General features: G+C 48.8%; 1 protein-coding gene across 3 annotated transcripts in view; it reads right to left on the bottom strand.

Moving 5' to 3' along the window:
- The window catches only part of VIT (vitrin), a 101602-nt gene that overhangs the window by 30701 nt on the left and 47071 nt on the right, over window positions 1-23830 (bottom strand). For 2 of the 3 annotated variants that reach the window (XM_008700236.2, XM_008700235.2), the window contains exons 5-9: window positions 22448-22581; window positions 17634-17711; window positions 12010-12201; window positions 7064-7120; window positions 313-357 (exon numbers count right to left, since the gene is read on the bottom strand). In XM_008700236.2, coding sequence (XP_008698458.2) covers window positions 313-357; window positions 7064-7120; window positions 12010-12201; window positions 17634-17711; window positions 22448-22581 — 506 coding nt within the window. The remainder of the gene's footprint in view (window positions 1-312; window positions 358-7063; window positions 7121-12009; window positions 12202-17633; window positions 17712-22447; window positions 22582-23830) is intronic. The other variant, XM_008700237.2, reaches the window with a different exon arrangement.

The following is a 23830-nucleotide window of genomic DNA, read 5'->3' as shown; positions in this document are numbered from 1 at the left end:
TCGGTAAACCGTGACCGGCACTCGTTCACGTGAAGGGAAAGCTGAATTCCCCTTTGAAAGGAGGAAGAGGAAACAGCAGGAGGTCAGGGTGAGCTTCGAGATGGAGTGAGCACCGAGGTGAGCACCGAAGCCTCATGTGGAGGCAAGGAACTCACTCACTCCCGTTGTAGTTCTAGTCTTCACGGTTCTCATTTGCCTTTTGTTACCCTGCGGGCAGCGTGGTCTCCGCACCACCGCTGGGAGTCAGACTCTCCTAATTCTGTCCTGTGTGTCTCCCTCTAGGCACCGCCAGGAGGTCGGGCTGATAATTACCTGCATCTAGAAGGACCGATCCAGGTTGCCACAGGTCCATTTCCCCTGATTTTCAAAATTAAAAAGAAGCAAACTTGTTATTTAGGTGAAACCAGCAGAGGCTCTCAAATGAACTTCCAGGATGATAACATTTTTCAGTCATGGCAGCAAGTTCAGTAAGGGAACGTGGGACCAGGGTTTAGGATGAGGCCTCCTGAAACCTTTAGGAGTTTTCTCTAGGAAAGCTCTGAAAACCAAAGACAGAAACATCTTTGCTTTTTCCTTTCTTTCACTGTGCGCCAAGAATCACGGAAAATAGGGATTCGAGGGGACCCAAAAACTCATCCAATCCAAACCAATCCCCCCGCCCCAGCATGCTTCTAGAACATCCCTACCAAGTGATTGGATAGCTGGTGCTTGAATACCTCCAGAGACAGGGAATTCATTACATACCAACCAAGACAGTACATTCCTTCTTCGACCATTGAGACTGTTAGAAGATGTTTCATTGTATCAATCTGAAATCTTAATCCATCCCTCCATCCACGCTTATGAAGCACCCACTATGTGCCCAAAGTAATTTTAGGTACATCTGACTTACCCATCTGTTTATGTTCTCTTCCTTAGAACTACACAGAACAAATATGGCCCCTTCAGAGGTCAGGCAGTCCCCTCATTTCCTCAGTCTCCGCTTCTCACTGTGCGCCTCCAGGGGAGACAGGACATCGGCGCCTGGCCTTTCTATCTGCAGTAAAATCTTTAACGCCCCCACTATAAACTGGTGCTGATAAAATGGAAGGGGTGGTCAGGAAGGGGGGGTTTCCTACCCTGTAGTCCCTGATGGCTGTGGGGGAATCATGGCCAGGAGGGGCTCAGAGGCAGCACAAATGTGTTAGGAAGCATCAGAAGGACACCAAAAATAGCTGCTTCTCTTCCTCTGTCCCTTCCTTCTCTGCCCACCTCCCCAGCTCGGAAAGCTGAAAGCTGAGGGCCTCGTGAGCCCATCAGCTGTGCTGCATGCTGCGATGATGAACGCACTCAAAAGAAGTGGTATTTCCCGTGGAATGATGAAGATGTCAGGCTATTTTGAAAGGCAGTCTGTGTGTGTGCACATTCTGATTTAATGGTGAGAGCGGACTTTAATTTGGCTCAGCCATTAACCAAGTGTATGACCTTCAACAAGTCACAGACCTTCTGTAAACCTTAATTTCTTTGTGAATAACATTCGCAGGTTGGGTAAGATGATTTCCCAGTTCAAATTTCTGATTTATAGGTTTAAACCTTCTGCTTCTTTAGCCTTGTTTCTCTATCGCCACCTGCTGGTAAAAACACGCCCTTTCCCTAAAAAAAAACCCCCCAAACCAAAAAGCAGTGCTGGTGGCATCTGGGTTTTTTCCCCCAGGCGAGGCTCTCAGTCCGCCCGAATCCTACAGAGAATTAGAATGCTGGGCAGACACCGGTGGGAGACAGTTCCCTGAAGCAAGGATCCCCTAGCCCTTACTCCTGTCCTGGGCGCAGATCCTTCTGTTGGCGCCATTTATATTTGGGACAAGTGGGAACCAAAACGCTTTTCTCCAAATGCCGAGGGCTGACAAATATTTGGACAGCTGAGACTTGGTGTTTTTGGACTTGGTAGTAATGGCACGTCAGTCTGTGGGAACATTTACATCCTGGCGGCCAGGAGGGACCAGGTGACAGGCGGATGAAAGGCAGGAGAAGGCCCATCCTGTGTCCACCAAACCCTAGCTGGGGCCTTGGGGGACTCGCCGACCTTCTCCGACCTTAAGTTTTCTCCTGTAAAAAGCTGAGGTCATACACACGTGTCCTGACCGGCCTGCCACGGAGGGAAATGTGTACAAAATCACCCCGAAAAGGGCACGGCCGTCTTCGAACACGAGGTCTTATTTCTGTGGCCATACTTGCTCAGTCACCTCCTCCACACCGTCCGTGTCTAAGAGAGACACTGGTTCTGCAGGATTCCCGTGGTAGAATCTAGAACCATTAACACTCACCGAGAGCGCGCTCGGTGTCAGGCGCTGACCAAGCGCGTCGCCACGTTAAGTCACAACAACCCCAGGAGTTAGGGGACCTCCACGACCCTGTTTTAGAGGGGAGGAGACTGCTGCAGAGGGAGGGGGGAGCTGAGCTGGAAGGCCGGGCTCCCGAGCCGGCGCTTAGCCACCGTCTGTTTATCATGGCCCCTTGGGCATCTCGGGGTACCGGGCGAGGCCCAGAAGAGACCCCACCGGCCACGCTCCCCGGAACTCACACCAGCGGGGACGGCCCGAAATCCCTGCCCCGAGACCCTGGTGATGATCCTCGCTCTGGTCACACTTCTGTTCCCTGCCCATCTGGGAGCCACGAGCACAGGACGCAAGCGGGAGTGAAGACACAGGGCCCTCGGGGGGCGGAAGCGCAGGGGACCCTCCGGCCCCCTGGTTTCTCCGCCAGCGATTCCTCTGCGGTGTGGGTGACAGGAGGCGGCCGTCTCAGAGGCACAGGCCTCGGGCCCCGGGCACCTCGCACCTCCCTCCGCGCGGCCTGGCCCGGTGGACAGGAGACGCCGGGCGCTCCGAGAGCAGCGGGCTGCGGGGCGCCCCCGCGCGGCAGCACGGGGCACAGGGCGTGGGGCCCAGGGCTCGCGGAGGAGGCTGAGGACACTCCGAGGTTCTGGGCTCCAGCCGTTGTCCCCGCGAAGCATCCGTGGCCCTGGGTTTACGCACAGGTTACCCTCCAAGCTCGGTGTGCGCTATTGGTTTGGGGCCTGGCAGCCTTTTCTCATGCAAACGACATTAACTCCGTGGTTGGGTTTCCAGGCCGGTGAAGCTTATTTGAAACACTGTATCGTGAAGCGGCGTGGCTCTGAGGAAAGGTCACCGAATTCTCACTGAAATCATCAGGCGCACCCCTCCCTCCCCTGGGAATACAGCAGGAGCAGCCATGCCAGCAAGGGGGCCCGTTCCCACTCAGAGGGCCCGGAAGGAGGGGTAGGGTCTGGCGGTGAGGAATAGAGGGGGCAGTGGTCTTGCTGATGACTGTGGAGGACCAGAGGGTGGGGCTGTCTACCTTACAGGCAAGTTCCCAACGCACAATTCTAGAATCTGAAAATATCCGATTCATCTTTGCATTTCTAACCCAAAGCACAGTGTCTGACATACAGCATGCTCGGTAAATATGTATTTTTTAAATTGACGGACAGTTCCTCTGCAGTGTGTGTGTGTGGGGGGTGGCTTAAACTGGGGATGTGTGATGTTCCATCAGTGCGCAGAAGGCATAGCGGGAGGGGCAGCAGGAATCACTCATGGGTTTTAAGTCTGGTGTCCCATGGAGCAGGGGATGAAGTATTGAGGTCAATGACAACCTCACGAGGTCTATAGATTGCTGCTGTGTCTGTTAATGGGTTGCCCTAAACACAGATGAGGTATTTAGTGGGGCTCATGAGATCTGGTCCCATGTGGTGTATTTTTATCAGTGACAAGAACAGAGGCAGGTGGTATGTTCATCAATTTCGTGGGTAAGGGAAAAGTTGGAAGGATAGTTAATACACTAAATGACAGAATTCAGATTCAGGAAGATTGCAAGAGATGAAACGAAAGGAGAATTTCGTAGCGATAAGTGTGATATTCTAAGTCAGATTCAAAAACTCAGTGGCACAAAGACAGGATTGATGTGACCCGCTTTTCTAGAAGTGCAAGAGAAGAAAGTCCTGGTGACTTGAGTTATTGCCAGTTCAGGAGGAGATGAACTGATGGGCTGAGAGGACTTCTCCCAAACCAGTGTCTCTCTTAGACACGGACGGTGTGGAGGAGGTGACTGAGCAACTTGGGATGTTTTCATGGAGGCGGAATATTTAGGCTGAGAGGCAGTTCCCTGGCACACAACCCTCGCGGCATCGAGTTCTGCTCTGGGTGCCCTGTTCTGAGCCACTCACGGCCTGTAGTGTAGCTAATGGGGGTAGCACCGGTCACAGAAGGACCTGTGGGAGGAACTGGAGAAATTTATCCTAGAGAAGATGGGACCTAAAGGTGGACATGAAGACTCCTTTCGTATACTTGGAAGGCTCTCAAATTCATGCTCTTAAAAATGATCAAAGACCCCAAAGGGCTGTTGTTAGTGGGGTCATATCTATTGTTTTTATCAGATTAAAAATTGAAATGATGCATTCTCTCATCTGAAACAGAATATTAACTATTCCCCATTTAATGATAGAGCTATTCTGTTTTGACATACTTTTTATGGGAAATAGTTGTTTTTTAAAACAATTTGGTGAGAAGAGTGACAACTTTCTTCAGTCCGTCCGAGTCTGATATCTGTTCCTCAGTCTGTGTGATATGTTGTTTTGGTTCAAGTACACAAAGAAAATCTGGCCTCACACGGTTGTGCGGTAGGAGAAGGGAGAACCGTACAACATCCCTGGCAGCAGGGTCCTTGGACCACACTTCGAGAAGCTCCAGTTCAGACAAATTAGGATCTGTGGGCCTAAGTTCTAGAAAGTTCTGTCTAACAGTGAGGGGCCTGGGAAACCCCTGACCACTCACTCAAAGTTCTGTGACATGGGGCAAAAGCCTCTATCTGGCATGCCCCAGGGGATTCGTTTGTTTGGTGGACAATGAGGCCAGAGGCACTTTACGCAACTCTTCCCAATCCCATGTTTCCGTGATTTTCTAGCCAAAGAATTGGGTGACGTGCCTGATAGGCGTGATTGTCTTGAGGTGAGAGCCAAGCAGAAGGGCATCTAAGAACCCTAAGCGTCCTGACCTGCCTTTACTCACAGTGTGCGAATGGCCTCTATCCACCTGCAGGAGCCTCAACGAGGCTGCGGGACTAGAGGTCTGAGTGTCCGTGGGCTAGGAGGTGCTCCGAGGCCAGGGCTCTCTGGGAGTAGGTGGGAGGCTCAGAGCAAAGTGTCAGGGATGATGATGGAGGGAGAGGGGCAGCAGCAATGGGTAGGATGTGAGGGTACAAAGGGAGCTGGGAGCATCTGTGAGGCTCGAGGAGATAGAGCATAATTGCTGGGAGCATGAAGCGGGCTCGGAGCTGGAGAAGCAGGGCAGTAAGGCTAGAGAAAGGGCATGGCATCAAACAGCGAAAGTAACCTGGGTCGGCAGTAACAAGCAGGGGCTGGAGATCGGGTCACGTGCCTTGCTGCCCCCACCGCGGACCCATGTGTGGTTTGCGCTGGCGTGTCTGGGTGTTTGAGCTCAATCCCAGGGGCAGGCCCCGGCTGTGCAAGCTGGGGGCACAGGCCGCCCAGCTGGAGGCCTCTCAAACAGACCCCGCCCAGGGAGGCTAGGCGTGTCCGGACTGCCAGAGATGTTCCCTCTGACACGCTAAGAACAGACCAAGCAAAGAGTCATTTTCTAGAGGTGAAAACACGTTGGCCCGCCCGCAAACTCTGGTGCCGGGGAGACGAGCTGCCGCACGTGCGCGGAGTGAGGTGTTTGCCAGTGCAGGGGAGCAGGGGTGGTGAGCAGCGGGCAGCTTCCCCAGGCTGACCTGTGCTCTGGCAGGTTTCGGGAAAGCGGCTCGGGGAGAATCCTGACTTTGGAAACCTGAGAGGGCGACTCAGCTTCTGCTGATTCACAGCAACCGCCATCTGCTCTCTTCCCTTCATTGGCCCCTCGATGAGGCTGCGCCTGGGTCCGCTTTTCCTTGGAAGTCGGTCGAGCTGTCTGTGGTGGGCTCTCCTTTTGGGGCTTGTGGAGGAGGCAGAGATGCTAGCCATGGGGACAGGAGGAGGGAGCGCCCCATGCTTGGCTGCCTGAAGAGTCCCATGGGCCTGCTGACAGCTAAGATGGCCTTGGAGTCCTTGCTTTGCCCGGCGATCTGATTCTTAAAACCCTTTGTCCAGGACAACAGTGTGTCCTTTGGCAACGGGACAAATGTGCAGCTCCTAGATGCCAGTCCTGTCTGGGGCCCCCCGTGGAGCCCCTGCTCTGATCCAGTAGCAAAGCCAAACAGAACCTACAATCTCCAGGAATCTTTTCACATGTGAAGGACAGACTGGTATCTGCCAGCAAGAGTAAGGCCTGAACTCTTTTCCTTGGGAGGTCCAGGTACCCCCCGCCCCGCGCCCCTGGCAGTGCCCTGTGGCTGCAAAATGTTCTGTGTCCTATCAAGTGTACTAGCTTGTGGCCCAAGCCCTGAGCAGACTTTGTAGAAAGCATGCAGCCTTGCTCGATTTTTTCCTTTCTAATCTCTGCGGGCCTCACGGGCATTGCAGAGAAGAGAACTTGCCTCATCCCTCTGCAATCCCAGTGTTCAGGCCAAACCTTTAAGGGATGTACACAGAAGTGAAGAAAGGGGAGTCGGAAGTGTCATAATTCATGGAATTCCTGGAGGCGAGAGGATGCGTTTCTATTCCCCATATCAGAGAAGTACCCAAGCAAAGTCGGCCCTGCCCTTTCCTAGACAATGCTAAAGAATGTTCTCTTTCTTTTACCCTAGTTCCTCAAGCACAAACCCCAGAGAGTATCCCTTTTCAACTTTATAAGAGCCCAGTTATGGAATCCTTAGGAATTTCGATCACAACCCCACAACCTTGCCCCGAGGGAATGGCAGCTGGTGAAAGCCTTGCTTATTTAATAGCGGCCTTGCCTTCCTTTCAAGTTTCATTACAAGTGGGGCCCTTGAGCAGTATCTTCTGTTGGAATCAGGGGTTTCAGGCTCTCTGTGCAAATCTAAATCAAGTGGCAAGAGTCTGGGCAGACGAACCCCATAGAAACACGCACGACTTCCATGAGGAGCTGGAAAGGTGAGTTCAGGTCCTTACCTGGGTTGGCGCGGGGGCCGTTGTGGCCGCTTGCGTAGGAGCCAGTGGACCAGAGATCTGTAACAACATTGCACTGGTCAGAGCATGCATTTTAATCTGGTCTCATTCTTTCCATGATCCAACCTAGCAAGACATTACCAACCAAGGTCAGAACTAAGGTAAAGCTTTGTCCTTGGGCCGTCTGAACCTGCCCCAAGGAGGCCCTGAAATGGAAAAAGAAAGGAGGTGGTGGTGGGGATTTAACTCAAAATACTGACTGCAAATTCCAGGTAATAATAACCCTTGTATTTCACAATGGTCAAAGTATCTTTTGCTAAGGGGCCATATTTTTTAACACGTCATTATTCTTACAATAATTCTCCTCAACTGTGCCACTTTGTGAGGAGGCTAAAGTAATCCTTCAGTACCAATGTCATTAGCATTTCACAATTTGCCCAAACGGCGTTAACATGGTATTGATGATGCAAATAGCATTAGCTTTCAGTCATTTTAAAGGTACACAGTGGGTTATCCTTAATTACGTTGTGAGGAAATCAAATACACTTCAGCATTCATTATTTATCGGGCAATTTCTCTGAAGCAAGGCTTTATAAGAGAGGAGAGGGAGGGGGGATTTTATAAAGAGAGATGCAAAGTCCGTTTTGTGGGACAGGGAACCATGTGAAAATGAACCGAGAGAAAGAACCAAATTTCACGGAGGGGAAGAGATGGAAGGTCATGGAACAAAATCTGTTCCTCAGAAAATTGAATCTATTCACAGTTCTCCCTTTGACTTTGCTCCAATTATTTGAAGACAAACTCAAAATAGCTTTGTTTTCTCTCTAATTGTGAAGAGAACCTGTGCTCACTGTAAAAATTCATACCGTGTATGGTAAGAGCTCGCCCACAATCCCTGTATCCTGCAGTTACTGGTACGCAACCATGGCGTGAAGTGTTGTGTCCCTTTCTCTAGGCACACGTTCTCACGTACAACAGACAAGTACCAGAATGAGATCAGGACCCGTGCTGTTTTGTAGGCTCCTTCTTTGGCTTAACAATGTGTCACGGGCCAATCTCATGTCAGTAAATGGACATATTCACCAAAATGTTAATAGCTGTGTGGTAGTTGCTTTAACCATTCTGATGGTGGACAATCAACCCGCTTATCATTATTTTTCTATTAGGAACAACGTCTGTGTCCAGGCTCCTTCTCACCCTCAGATGATAATTACCTTGGGATATCCTCCTGTAAGTGCAAATTCTGGGTCGTTTCTCCACACGCTTGACCAAACCATGTACCGTCCGTCTCTCATGTGAATGGGTGAAAAATGACATGGTGTTGCTTAATTTGCATCGATATGATTCCTGGTGAGGTTGAACAACTTTTGTTACATGTATTGGTCGCTTATAGTTCTTCCACTGTGGCTTGCCTGGTCGTGACCTTCCTCCATTTTTCTATGGGAAGGTTCCTCTTTTTCTTACTATTTGTAAGATTGGATTTTAAGAAAAAAGTTCTCCAGATACCTTAAAAAAGATAAACTTTCAGAGAGGAGATAAGTGTTGGTGAGAAGGGAAATTGCGTGTGGAGGGGATGGGCAGTTAGGGGAGCAGGTCTCCTTCCTCCTGCCTGGAAAGGTGAATGCCCGCAGCCATCAGCATGCCTCGCCACTAGGCGGCGCTCTGCTCCCCGCCTTGGTCTGCCCCTTCTTTGTGGACAGATGTGATCAGTTAGGTCTCCTGAGGCAACCGTGGCACTTCTTTAAAGGAACCTGACTAGGAAAATAATGCCCAGCAAAGCCACCCCACCCTTGGAAGCCTGTGGTAGATTTAGCTGACCTTGCAGCAGGCCTTTTCCAGAACTCTTTCTTCAGCGTATCTGTGGATCTGGTTCTACAGGCAATCCCCTCTGGCCCTGGGATGTGGCTCCGCAGGTGCCTGGCTCCCGTGAGTGCCTGTGTAGTCCTTGGTGTCTCCCGTGGCGAGCAGCACAGCCTCGCTCCTGTCCCTCTGAGAGGTCTCTATTGCTCTGGCTCTTGACTCCCCGGCCTTGACTTGTTCCTTGCTATCTTGTTAGGTTTGCCCATTCATGGGTCAGTTAAGGGGTGTCCAGCCCCATCTTCTTTGTTCTTCCACCTCTATCAGCAACTCGTCATGGGCTGGAAGAGCCCCTGTCTTTTCCTGCTACGACGTTTCCACTTTCCACTAGACTCCAAGTTCCCATGTTCTGTGTGAGTGGCACTCTGTCTCACTGTAGAGCAACGAGGGCTCATAGACCCCAAAGGCAGACTGTTCCTGTTCTGGCTACAGACTTCTAGGTGTCTAGAGCTGAAGTGACCCATTGTAAGGATCTTGATAGGATGTGTTCCCAGGTGTTGCCCAAGATCCCAGAACAGGGCCTGACACATCGTCAGTACTCAATAAACATTAGTTGATTAAATAAATACATTAGATTTTCCTTGGCCACTCCATCCACAACCAACTTCTAGAATCTTTTGACTCTTCACATATAAAAGAGAAGAAAAACCCTTTAATAAATGCAGTAACAACAACTCACTTGTCTATCAGCAGAAGAGCTGCTCTGTTACAGTTGGCAGAACATTCTCAATTCATTTGAAGAAGAAAAGGGATTACATGTGTACTAAACATTATTTAATATAGTTGGGCTAAAATATCACAGCAAATATCTATAGCCATACATTAATATAGGCATTCACGAAAGTAGACGGGCGATTACCTGGGGCTGGGGAGGGAGGGATTAGTTCATGGGCATAGGGTTTCTTTTTGGGGTGACGAAAGTGTTCTAGAGTCTGTCATGGGGATGGTTGCACAACTTTGTGACTATGCTAAGAACCACGGAATCGCACACTTTAAATGGGTGAATTGTATGCTATGTGGAAAGTGTCTCAATTACCTGTTATTAACAAAAAGACATGGGCTTTCAAACACCCATTTTCACTTCTCTTCGTTCCTACAGAAAATCCTTTGAGTAGGCAATATAATTTTTTCACGCCCTCTGTCCCCCCTGCCTCCCCAGTTTGGCCCCTTTCCTGGCAGCTACGGTGGATACGAGCCGGAGCGCTCGCTCCGAGTGTTTGCCTGGCAGTCTGTGGGGCGGCCTGGGCGCGGGCGCTGGCCGGGGTTGAAGAGGGAGGCCGAGGGGCGGGGAGGCTGCCGGCCAACGGCCCTGTGCCCCGGCCAGGAATAATGAGGCCCTGCCAGGCTCGGAGCCACAACCTGAGGTGGTCGAGGTTTCTACAAGCACAGGCCCAACGTGTCCCAGGATTTCCAGGCTCCCAGTGCAGCCAAATAAACGTGCCACAGGTTTAATTTTTTGTGTTATATAAAGATCGACCTCCTCCCAGGAGGCCCAGGAGCAAACAACTTGCTCAAGTACTCCGACGTCTTTGAGAGAATCAAGGGCTCTACAAGTCAAGAAAGAGGAAGACTCTTGGCCGTGGGACTCCCCCACCCAGCATCCTTCCTTCCTGCTTAGCTGTTTCTCTCGCTGGCAGGCCTCGAGCGCCTGTGCTCCGGTCGGCCGCGGTTCCACAGGAACAGGATGCGGGGTAGTCCTATGCAGTCCAGACAGTATTTTTATGGTATTTTTATTTGGGGACTTTAGATCGTGGTTTCTTCCATGGGTCATTGAACGGGCTGATAACACTCCTCGATTTGTAGTCATTAGGAACATTGAATAAAATGGGGCGCGGGGAGCCTGGCACGGGGAAGCCTGGGCCCTCCGTTGTTGTTACTCATCACAGCGGGAGCTGGTGGTGCCTAACACCCCTGCTTCTGTGACAGCCTCATCCGTGCCTGGGGTGCTCCTGGATGGCAGGGGTGCCTCCTGCAGGGCAGTCACGGGAGAACCCGGCTGCTGGGGCTTCTGCTTTTCAGCTGTGGGAGCTGAGCCAGCTTGCTCCCCGCCCTACGCCCCGGGATCCTCAGCAGGACAAGGGATTAGCCAAAGTGGAAGTCTTCCATCTCCCACAGAGGGCTGGTACGAGGATTCCCTAGGCGAGTGTTTGGAAGGGTGTCTAGTGCCTTGCAAGTGCTGGTATTATTTGTTAGAGAAAAGGATGACTAGATGGCTGGGCTCTAATATGGGAGGGGGAAGGGCCATGCTGTGTGGCGGAAATGTCTGGAAGCTGGAGGTGACGCTGAAGAGAACAAGACCCGGGCACTTCCTCCTGGAAGGAAAAAATGGCCCCAGGTGGGAAATATTTAGAAAGGCCTGCTGAGAGAGTAGTGTCACTCCTGCTGCGGAATTTTCCAGACTCTTGCCAGGAGACGTTTAGAAGTGAGAGGGGTGCTTCTCAGTTTAAGGCGCTGGCATATAAGCCTGTGTAGAAACCAGAGATGCTGTTCTCAGATGAGCTCTTAAGGTCCTGTTTGATGTGATACCGAGATCAAGTTCATAAAATGGACTTTGGTAAAACCTAAAACATGATTTAAGAGATGGATGCCTAAAAAGCGATCAGAAAAGGAATAGAAAGGTTGCTATCTGCTTTTCCCTATAGGAGTTTTGTTTTGTTTTGTTTGCTTCTAATATTTGAAGACTTGTGGGAGTACACAGTGTGCCACTTAAAACCCACCAGTGTTTACACTGACACCTGCTGTTCCTTCAGCGGGGCTTTCGGAGAAATGAGGATTTTGCGATAGGAAACTTTTGCGGAACATCCTACCTTCCCCAGTATGACAACAGCAGTCCCACTCTCGAATCTTCAGCCCTTTCTACATGGTTTGCTTAGCTCATAGCTTGGTCCTGAAGTATCATTAGGCTCAAGTCTACCCTTTGAGTCTGTAAGGACACAACCACGTACTCCTGGCCCAGGTCTCAGCACGACCCCTCACCCAGCTCAAAAGGCAGGAGATGGGCACCCCACACGCGCATTTGGACACAGCCATCACTCCGAAAGCCCAGGCTCCTCCTTTGCTAGCACGTGACAACACAGAGTCTGCCTACTGACCGAGCTCCCAGCTCCTGTGGCCCACGGGCTGTGGTCTGAGGCTGCTGGTGGTGGAACCTGTGGACGGGGACGGCTTTGGCAGGCTGGTGAGGGTGACTTCCGTGGCCATGGCTCCTGTTAGCTGCAGTGGGGTGACCGGCTGTGCAGTTGTTCCTGGGACTGGTGGCTTCTGATAGGCTTTTGTGGGCTCGCCTGTAAAAGAGACGAAATGATACTGGGGCCTACAAAATCACTGGTAGGCTCTTGAGGACAGAAACAAAATAACTGTTTATTGAATGCTAGCTTTGAGCAAAGATCTGTGCTAGCTGCTGTGGAGGATAAAATCCCCCTGTGGGTCTGGAAGGAATGCACAACCTGGATGGAGCAATGAGCCAATAAACAAACCAAACACTAAATAATAATAAAATATTTAAGCAACTGGTTAAATACTACAGCAACATAGAGAAGGTAGAACTCAATTGACTGCGAAATTAATTTGCCAGACACCAGAAGCAATGATTCACGAACTTTCTTTTTCTTTCTTTCTTCCTCTCCTCCTTCCTTCTATCCCTCCTTCCTCCCTCTTCCTTCCTTCCCTTCCCTCCTTCCCTCTTTCCTTCCTAACCTTCCTTCCCTTCCCTCCTTCCCTCTTTCCTTCCTAACCTTTTCCTTTTCCTTCCTTCCTTCCTTCCTTCCTTCCTTCCTTCCTTCCTTCCTTCCTTCCTTCCTTCCGTGTCAGCGTTCACCTAGGGATGGAAGGAGCTTTGGGGGCTTTCACTGGGACTGACTCTTAGAAAATGCATTCTGATGTTCTAGCTCAGATTGGTTCATGGCTAGTCAACTAACTCTCCTGGGCCCCCGTTTTCTCATCTGTAAAATGGGGTAACAGAAATAATTAGATGGTGAGGATCATCTAGATTCTACTTCTAAATTGGGCTCTTCATTCATGTGTAATGACTTACATTGTTTCCACGACTTTAAACAGGTCTCAATTTATTAGTACTCTGGGTGCCCTGTCAGTTTCTCTAAGGTTCAGGGCAAGGGGACAAGTGGCTGCCCAGTGGGCACTGGCTATTGGATTGACAACCGTGGGTCTGTGCCAGAAGGAGACACAAACAGCCCCCAAACTGCACAGCACCCCAGCTGGGAGGGAGCAGCAGCCGCCAGTTACGCGGGTCTCCTGAGCCCCTCGGCAGGTGCGCTGGCTTCTATACGCGTACATCCGTAACAGCTTCCTGGGGCTTCGGTAACAAATTGCCACACCCCCCGTGGCTGAAAACAACAAAGATGTATTCTCTCCCAGCTCTGGAGGCCAAAAGTTGGAAATCAGTGTCACTGGGCTGAACTCCCTGGGAGGCTCGAGGGCAGAATCGGCTTTGTCCACCCAGCAGTGTCCCGCGGCTGCTGGCGTTCCCTGGCTTGTGGCCACCCCCCTCCAGGGTTCAGAGCCGACAGCCTCTGGTTTCTCTCTGCTCCATATTCACTGACCTTTTCCTCCATGAGTACCAGACCTCCCTCTGCCCCCCACCACCCCAAATGATTCAGGATAACCTCCCCATCTAGAGGTCCTTAATCCCATCCGCAAAGCCCCCCTCCCTCTTCCTGTTTTTGTTTTGCCGGATATGGAAGAATCTATAGATTCCAGAGACTAGGACAGGGGTATCTTTGGTGGGGGGACATTTCTCAGCTTACCCACAGCATCCTAGCCCTGGCTTTTAACTCTGCCTCGGGCTGAGGCCTCTCTGGTGCACAGAACAGCAGCCGAGAGGCTCGCATCTGAGATGAGAAGGCACCGAACGTTTCCTGTGAACCATCCAACTTCCCGTTTGACACCAAACAGCAACGTACGGTGCTGGGAAAACGGTGTCAGCCCCATGGCCTTGGACCAGCCATGCAGACAAATGTGTGACGGGGCATGTAGACCCAACACCCAGCACTCGCGTCTGTGCGTTTGTCACCCTGCCGCCGTCGCCTTCCGCGGGAATCACAGCAGTGACTCGGGAGAGCAGGTCGGCCAGCAGTGTCCCGGGAGTCTGGCCCTTCAGTCTGCGCTTGTAGGCACTGGGCCATCGGGGCAGGAGACAGATCTCTCATTCACCCTGTTGTTGCTAACAGTGGGTCACCTTTAAATCTGCCTGTAGACTGGGCCAGGCAAATTGCTAAAGAGCTGGCAGTGGCCTTGGGGCTTCAGCCAGTCTTCACGCCATCCTTGGGCAAAACCGAACCTGTGTGATTTATGACATTTCCGTGGCTTCAAAGGAATTGAGCATTCACAACAAGTCCTAGGGAAGTTTCTAATTTCTCCAAAGTAGTCTTCTGTCTCCCCCTCCGATAAACGCTCCATAGCATTTGTGCCTCGGCAGGGGGATGCCGGCCCAGATTGGATCTACTTCATACAGGGAAAAGCCATTTAATAGAACGACTTCTATATTTTATGAAATAGGATAAAATTACTAATTTGGAAAGAAATATATAAAACCTATAGTACATTTTACTTGCAAATTATTAATTAAACCACAATTAAATTAAAAATAAAACTTCTAGCAATAATGAACATTTTTGCCAGCTTACACTTAATAGATATTGAAGCTATGAATTATCTTTTTCTCACACTATTGGATAATTCTGAGGTTTCTAAATACCCTGGTCTTCCTTTTCTAATACTGATTGCTGGAGAACAGATTAAATATCCTGATGGCAGCCATTTGTGTTACTTGCTTAAAACACAGATACTTTCAAGCATGTCATCAATTCAACAAATAGGTCCATCTCTGGTTTTCCATGGTCTCCCATGGGCTGTTGTTTCTGCTTGCTCTGCCACTCGGAACAGAACTGTCTTTAAGAGGAAGATAGAGAAAGAGCTCTACCCCAATTGCTCCCAATTACTGAACGTAATGCCAGATGGGACCCAAAGTGAATTCTTCATAGCACCTGGTTCCTTTTGATTATTTGAAATGAAACCAGTAAAATAGTTTCTCCATATAATCTCAGATATATGGAAGTTTCATGGAAATCTTTTCAAAGATTTTCATGGGAAAACATATCAAAACTTCCTTTAGGCTCTTAACATATTACCCTTTGGATGAGGTCATGAACAGTTTTTTGGTTTTTTTTTTAAGATTCTATTTATTTATATGAGAGAAACAGAGTGAAAGAGAGAGCATAAGCAGGGGCAGAGGGACAGGGAGAAGCAGACTCCCCACAGAGCAGGGAGCCCAATGTGGGAGTCAATCCCAGGACTCTGGGATCACGACCTAAGCCAAAGGCAGACACTTCACCAGCTGAGCCACCCAGGCGCCCTGAAGTCATGAACAGTTCTAGACAACTACCTTCTCAGCAGCGATAGGAGGTCCTCAGAGCTCCCTACACTTGGTTCATTATTAGATCATAGAGAAGGTGTTAAAATGCAGATCCCAGGGCCCTAATCACTTAGATTTTGACTCACTGGATCTGGGATGGGCCTTGGAAATCTGATTTGAGAACCACCAGGCAATGTTAGACTGGACTCCTGACTTCAGTCCTCACTGGCTTGGCCACTAAAGTTCTTTGAGCCTGGCTTCCTTTCCTGAAAAATGGGGATGGTCAGACCTACCTGGCAGGGCCATTGTCATAATTAGTGATCATGTCAGCTTGGCACATGGTAAGGTATTCGAGCGATGGCAGTAGCTGACATTTATCATCATGTTATGTCACACGTCCCCTTGCCCCAGTGGAAAATAGTACTTTCAGTAGGTGTCAAATGTGAGGCACCATGAAAAAGACATTGAAGCCACTTTAACAGCAACGCCTGGAGGTCAGAGTTATGGGGAGGCTTTGGCTCTTCCCACCACTCACTCCAGGCCGCAGGATTATACGTGAGGGCAGGAAACCTAATACCCATTGAGCGTCTACCATATGCCACGCACTGTGATGGCCTCTTTGTATAAGCATTCACATTCGACAGTAATCACCATCCTGGAAATCAATCCGAGAACTCCCAGTTTTAGGGGAAGGAATGTGTTCTCCAAGAGGTCAAGAAATGTACATAAGGTCTCACAGATAATAGCAGAGCCAGGATTTGGACCCACATTTGTTTGATTCCAAATTCCGTATGTTTTTCCTCAAAAGGGGAACAAAGTGGAAGGCAAGTCACGAATAGCCTCCAGGTTCCTGGATGTGGTTGCCATCAGAGGATGTGCCAAGATCACTCTAGAGTTCTGGTGGAAACTGTCTTATTCTCAAGACAGGGGCAAGGGGTGGCCTTGGTGGGGACAGGCAGCGAGGGCAGGAGGCTCGGAGGAAGTCAAGCGTATTATCATAAACTTCAGCTTGATTTTCCTCCGGGGGGAGGGGCTGGGCCGATGACAAAGGGCGACCAGGAGGAGGTTCTCCCACCGCTCTCTTGCTCAGAAGCCTCTAATGAAGATTGACTTCCTTTGTCTTTTACTGTAGTGCCAGCAATGTGCCCTCGCGGGTTTGGTGAGCAGAATTCTACAAACCAACACTTCCCTGTTTTTATTTAGCTCTGAGACTCTAGCCAAGTACAGCTCCCTGCCTGAAGGTCGCGAACTGCCTGGCGACACAGCGTTTCAATCTTAGGAATGGCCATCCTGGGGGGCGGGGGGAGGGGGCTGCACCAGGCAAATCAAGATGCTTTCGATTTTTATTTTTTTAAGGTGCTTTCTATTTTTTTGAGTGACATATTTTCCCGTAGAAGAAGGTGATTATGCTTTGAGAGGGTCATCCTAACCTCATTTACCTGTTCACTCATAGTCTCGGAGGGATTAGGAAGCATTTCATAGGGGCATGCCTGGAGGAACCAGCTGCTGGCCCTCACATCTTCATCGCATCTGCTTCCCCCGCTTTCTGTAGGAATTTTATCATTTCGGTAGCCACAGAGGGGGCCACCCTTTTATGGTTCTCATAGGGATTTTTTTTATTTGAATTGGTGAAAACTTACCCTTTAATGAGACTGTAATTTTAAGGAGTGCTTCCTCCAGAGGCTGGGCGAGACCCTAAGTAGCCCTTTTATGTGTATGTTGGAAAGGGATGTTTATCCCTTCTCTTCGTGTGGGAAATCAAAGTGCCCCCAAAGACATAATAATGCATAGCATAGTTCCTGGTTCAACACAGACACCTAGGAAAAGGTATTTCCTGGCCGGAGGTCCACCTCTGCTGTCTGTGGTTCACATGAAGCTGGGTCGGCACAACCTCGTCAAGAGTGTGCCTTTGGCTTGGGTTATTTCCATGAGCTGCTTTCTGTGAACACAGGCACCACAGCATCCCCTTTGCTTCCCTTCATTTCATACCTAAGCAGAGACAGCATTTCCCCTTTCAGCTGCCAGGGGACATTTCTAGACAGAGTGTCCTGCCATCTTCGAAAGCAACAATACCGTACAATCGAAGGCAACAGTCATTCTGAAGGCAAATGACACAAACAGAGATAATCTTGGAATGTGTAAAAATAAAGCCCCAAGACTAAAGCGTCACCCTTCAGCCTAGCCATCTGATCCCCTTGATTTCTGTGCCCATGTTCTTGGCATCTGCTAAAATATTGCTGGGGTCAGTGGAGCTTGACCATTTAAGATGTTAATTTCTACACTACGTCCTAAAACACGTGTTTCCAAACTCGGAAGATTTAGATGAAATCACACATGAACACTTGCCTGCCTTGGCAGCGGGGCTTTTCGTTGATGAATATGTAAGAGCCGATGGGTAGGTTACACCCTTTTGGGGCTTACCTTCTGCAAAAAAGGAAAAAGAAAGAAAAAAATTATTTATTTCGAGAGCTAGAAGTTTTTAGATGGTTCTGTTCTGGTAAGTTGATTCCCTCCTTCCTATTTATCTCTCTGGAGTTCAATAAATCCGTCAGTCTCCCCCCAGGTGAATTGTTGATTACAATAAGAAAGTCAAGTGATGTTTTGTTTTCCTGTAGAGTCTGTGTTTTATTAATATTAGAAGGAAGCAATAAAATCTCCATGACTCAGAGTTCCCATTAGCAACCCTTGTTCTGCTCACGAAGATGTGACATGTAAGCTAAGGTTTTCATACATGTGGTGTTGAATGTTTAATTAGGTCAGTAGATGAATGTAAAAACACTCCCCACGCTCTCCTTCTGGACGCTCTGGCGCTCTGGTCACAGGCTGGCTGTGCAGAATGGCTCTCTCCCCCTTTCACGGACCCTGTGGGATCCATTTGAATTCCATGGCATTAGAGAAACCTAAAAGTAGGTTTCAAAATAAGCATTTGTCGCCCACCTAGGGAAAGAGTGTTTAGAGGCCAGGTGACAGGAAGGAATGTTAATATGTTATCAGGGAAACAAAGGAGGCATGAAAAAGAAAAACCCATCAGGTGATGGGGGGGCCGATAGGACTGAAAATTGCCTGAGAAGCTTGCTGCCTACAGAGCCTCCCTCACCTGACATTCCACCAGTTTTGCTCCACAATGAGATGGATAGTGTCACTTGGAATCCAGAAGCCTCCCCCCACGAAGGCAGGGCATCAGAGCTGTGTCTGCAGTGTAGAAGATCCTCACGAAGTATTTCTTCAGAGCAGGAATACCTCAATGCTTAGATCCCTGTCACAACTCAGAGGGGTCTCACCTGTTATCTAATATTTACATCTGATAATGAAAGAATTTTAACTCACAGCCTAAGGAAGTAGTTTTATAGGATCGGCTTGGGGAGGAGTTGGGGAGGGGTGTCGTGTGGAGAGCCTGAGGGGGTTTGAGCACGGTTTTGCCAAAAGCCCTCTTGACACAAGGGGTTGCAGAGTCATGAAGCAGATGGAATGACAGGGGTTCAGAAAGGGCCTGGAATCAAGACTAAGAAGCTCTAGGTTTCTGCTTCTATTTGCCATTAACTAACTGCCTCAATCCCTGAGACTCTCATTTTTCTTATTCAGGAAATATGGACAACGATGTGGACCAATTTACTACATTAAGTTGTAGGGATCTAATGAAAAAAAAGTTAAACTCTTTTGGAACTAAATGTTACCAGAGAGATGGGAAGATTCTATGCTGGCATCACCTATAACTATCACTCAAAGTGGTGATGAGGGAAAATGTGGGGCTCACGGAGCTAGTTCACCTCATTAAAGTCCCCCGGGAACAGAGCTTGGCATTTCCAGGTCCCCCACCCTTGCCGGGGCCTCCTCCAAATAACAGTGATTGACGTTAGACCCAAGGAGGGCCCCAGGGCTGTGGGCCTCACTTTATCCACAGTGCGCTGCAGAGACATCGTCTCCCTGTTTACTATTCTTCTCGCATCTGAAATCCTCTGGTTCTTTCTGCTTCTATTCAGAAGGAAAAGGAACATGAGCTCAGTTTTCTGAAATGCGGATCAAAGAACAAATGGGCTGTATTAGGAGGTCCCTCTCTGACCTCGTCTATCCCTGGGCTGTCAAAAGATTGTGCTGACCAAACATGCACATCCCAGCCCCGGCTCCCGTCCCCGCCGGCCAAAGTGAGTTAACGAAAGGAGCACAGTGATGTGTGACAATTAGAGATAAAAGCCTAGAGAGAGGTCATGGAGGCACCTGAGCCCTCAGAGGAGGATTCAGACCCAGTGCAGCTAAACTTGAGCCTCCAGATAGTGGGGAGCAAGCCTTGGTTTCTGGCCAGTCAACGCCCTTATGCTGCAACGTGCTCTCCCAGTTCACGCATTCAAAAGAGGCCCCTAGCCATTGCAGAAGCACATGCGTTTGTTATAATTGGCAAGAAGAGCTCTGCTTAAATGTCACTAGGTGAAATGAGGGGACACGGAAGTTGAGATTTATAGGGAATAATCTCAGCAGATTGATTTTCATTTACAAAACCCCAAACATCTCTACTCTCTTGTAGTTAATTTTTCTTTTTAAACCTCTGTTGGGATTCTTGAATTGCAGGCTACACACGTAAGATTGAAACACTCTTATTTAGCCAGGAGCGACTTGGTAAACACCTATGTAGAAATTATATTTCTCTCTACACTTGACACATTTGTATCCTAGATATTAGCATTTTCATATGGCCCCTATTCTGAATTCTCACGGTACTGTGATGACTTTCCACAATCTGACATAGAAACCCGTTTAATTTGAACCCTTGGTGTGCAGAATTCCGCAGGCTAGAGGAAACAGGGATCGCTCAAGTTGTGAAGAACCCTAAAAGGTCTATTTGTAGTTCTATTAAAACTCTGATCCATGGAGGAGAGTAGGAGCTGGGGCTTGGGACACATAAAGGTACCAGAAAACTACCTAGACTGGAAGACCTACTATAGTATAGAACATTTCTCCCTTCCTTGCTCCAGTTAGTCCTTCTAGATGGGTTCTCTGGAGAGTCATATGGCTCCTAGTCTTGTCGGGATGCCAGGAAGCTTTGTTAGACTCTATTTAAAATCATGTGAAGCCTTTTTGAAGAAAATGGGAGATTCAAGGCCCAGAGTAAGGCTAGTGGAAGACGATGAGGGAACACTGTGTTGTGCTCAGACACCAAGGAGGACATGTCCACAAGAAGCCTGAAGGGCTCCCCCTGGTCAAACTTGGAAAATTTGAGTGCCAAAACAATAATGATGATAATGGATTATAACATCTTTTCAAAAACAATCCATGAGTCCATAGTGGTACTTGAAAAAATAGGTGTGGAGGGGGGAAACACCCCTCTTCTTTATGTAAGACTACTTGCTAATGAATGTGGAAGGAATGACAGAATTAGAACAATCATAATTTTTCAATTTCTAGTGTAATTCTTGCTACGGCGAGGATCACCAATGGATGTTAAAACCCTTAGGTGAGGGGCGCCTGGGTGGCACAGCGGTTAAGCGTCTGCCTTCGGCTCAGGGCGTGATCCCGGCATTCTGGGATCGAGCCCCACATCAGGCTCCTCTGCTATGAGCCTGCTTCTTCCTCTCCCACTCCCCCTGCCTGTGTTCCCTCTCTCGCTGGCTGTCTCTCTCTCTGTCAAATAAATAAATAAAATCTTTAAAAAAAAAAAAACAAACCCTTATGTGAATTTGCTGGGGAGTGAGCTACTCATGCTGCTATCTTTACCGTGGAGAGATACCGTAAAGTATCCAAGCAGTCAAGCGCAGCATCACCACAACTGGCCGAACTGACGTTATCGCTCCTTCGGAGACGGTCACCGTGACACGGCACAATGGATGTGCTATGATACCACCTAGGTAGTGACCTTGGCAAAATATTTAACCTGAATCCACTCATGAGGAAATAGTCGGACAGGTTTGTGGTCCATCCAGATTGTGAGACACAACACTAGACAACTGGCTGGGACTTCGAAAATGTCGTTGCCATTCACGACCAAAAAAGGTAGTGTGGTGGTAGCTAGTTCTAGGTTAGAAGAGAGTAAATAGATGTGACAACTAAATGCAGTGGATGATTTTTATTAGATTGTGGATCTGGAAGGAAGGAAGGAAGGAAGGAAGGAAGGAAGGAAGGAAGGAAGGAAGGAAGGAAGAAGGAGGCAGGGAGGAAGGAAGGAAGGGAGAGAGGGGTGGGAAGGAGAGAGGAGGAGGAGGAAGAACTTACTATGAAGACTATTTTAGGATAACTGGATACAATCGAAAAAGAATTATTTGTTAGATACTATTGTATCAATGTTGATTTTTTAGGTGCGGTATTGGTATTGTGGTTATTTAGGAAAATGTTCTCGTGTTTACCAGGTGTGTGCTGAAGTGTTGAGGGATGAAGTGTGATGCCTGCAGCTTATTTTCACATGGATTAGAAGAAAATAAAATAAATCATAGGTGGATAGATAAAGCAAATGTTGTTAGATGAAAGGAATACGGGTACTCGTCGTAGTACTCTTTCAACTTTTCTTTTCAATTAAAATTCAAAATAAAAGGTTAGGTTGGGGAATTTCACAAAAATAGGCAAGGGCAGGTCATGATAATACAGAGATACTTGGTTACCTTTTCCCTGTGAAATCGCACTAGTCTTTAGCTCACTGACATCACCTCATTGGAAGAGGGAAGAAAAGAATGAAAATGATTATCTGCAAAAATCCTAAGGAGCTAGATAGAGCAAGAACTGACTAGCAAAACAATTAATGAAACAAAAAGAAACCTCAAAATAGTAACTCGGTTCTCTAAGAGCCAATATCCCTTTCCATTTACCGGCAGCATCAAGGAATGAGGATCCAGATATGAGACATATTTGGTCTGACTAAAGGAGTAGTTAAAAAAAAACCCAAGTTATTAAATGTAATTCACTTCATTAAAAGTTGGGGGTTATGGAGAGCTGCAGTGAGTTTAAAATGAGCAGTTGGAGCCTTTTAATATTTCCAGACTTCATAGTGATTCATCACTGTAATTATAATTTATTGTTTCATGATCCTAATTATCGGAAGAACTAATGCTTCCGATTTTGATGAAATGAGTTGGGCCATCAAGTCAAGCCAGCAGAACACTGAAAAGAGCACATTTCACCCCCTGGTCGCTTAAGCCACGCGCCGGCCGTCGCAGCGCCTGTCCCGAGCGCAGGCCTACCTGACACGACGAAGGACTCCCTCCAGCGCGGCAGGGACAGCGACTGGACCCCGTTGGCGTAACTGCCCTTGTAGCCGGACTGTCCAGCAACTTTCCGAACAAGTATTTTCCCTCCCGAATTATCCAGCACGCCACTACGAAGAGAAGGCAGAGTGTGACGCACAGAGAAATCAACCGACTATCAAACCAGCCTCCGTCTTTACGGAGAGCGAGGAGGGCAGGGGAGTGAGCCAAGGTTTACCCCGCTGGCGGCCCCCCCAGAAGGTGCCTCCGTCGCGCAGCCCGGCATCTGACCGCCGGGTCACACGTCCCCGCTCTCATTACAGGACCCGGGGTTCTGGGCAGGCAGCGATTTCTCAGATTTCTTCCTCGTCCCCACGAGTTCGTGGTTTTTAGTAAAACGTCTTTCCTGACCATTTCTAATTTGGTTTCGTGACGTAGCAGAATGACTCCCGTTGTTTTGAACGGTGGCCGTGACTTTTTACAAAGCTAAGTTTTCCTTTTATTTTGGGCCAGGGAAGGGAGGTGTGCCGCTAAACTGAGCTCATTAAAAAGATTCCCCTAAGGACTAGGAATTGTTTCTTTAATTTCTACGATTTTGAAGGTTTTCGGTCCTGACGTGACAGAGACTGACAGATCTACCTCTTTGCTTGTATGTGAAGCAGGGGCTCCGTTCTGGCTCCTCGGCTCCCTTCCCATTGTCGTGTCTTTGTCCCAGAGCCTCCTGTGGCTCCTGTGGGTATCCGATTCGTGGCACACAGGGAGCTAAAACGCACTCAGATTTGTTCTCATCAGCACCCTCCCTGCCCTCCAGGAATGAGAGTGGCCGTTTCCTGCCCTCCCACATTCACGAGTCAAGAACTTTCAACACTCAACTGCTCAGTGACCCAGAAGGAAGCAAAGTGATAATAGTACTTGACATATAGAGCACTTAATTGCTTTAAAATCATCCCCGTGCAGGTTTCCCACCAGCTCCTCCGGCAAACCTGTGAGTTGCAGAGAGAAGGCAGTGCTATTGTTCCCATTGCGCAGAATCGGCCTTGGACCCGTGGAGTGACTCAGTCCAGATTTTGTAACTAGTGAATTATAAGGCAGGGATTTGAACCCAGGTCTAGCTGACCTGGACTCCTGGGTTTGTCCCACTTGGTCACAATTGCCCCTCAGAGTCCAAAAGCACAGGCACCCTCTGATGCCAACTCTTCATCTTTCCAAACCTTTTTTTTTTTCTGACCCAAAGAGTTGTTGTTGTTGTTGTTGGGGTTGGTTTTTTTTTGAGGGTCATCTTTCCAAATCTCTGTGACCCTGCCCTCTCTTGTCTCTCGGGAGCTCAGAATCAGTTACCTCACGTCTCCCAGCCGCAGCCAGGCTGGTCTCAGCTCCCCC

This window comes from Ursus maritimus, unplaced genomic scaffold (genome assembly GCF_017311325.1).
Source record: "Ursus maritimus isolate PB19 unplaced genomic scaffold, ASM1731132v1 scaffold_6, whole genome shotgun sequence".
Taxonomy (NCBI): domain Eukaryota; kingdom Metazoa; phylum Chordata; class Mammalia; order Carnivora; family Ursidae; genus Ursus; species Ursus maritimus.
The sequence above is the reverse complement of the archived record's forward strand: the minus strand, read 5'-3'. Positions and strand labels throughout refer to the sequence as shown.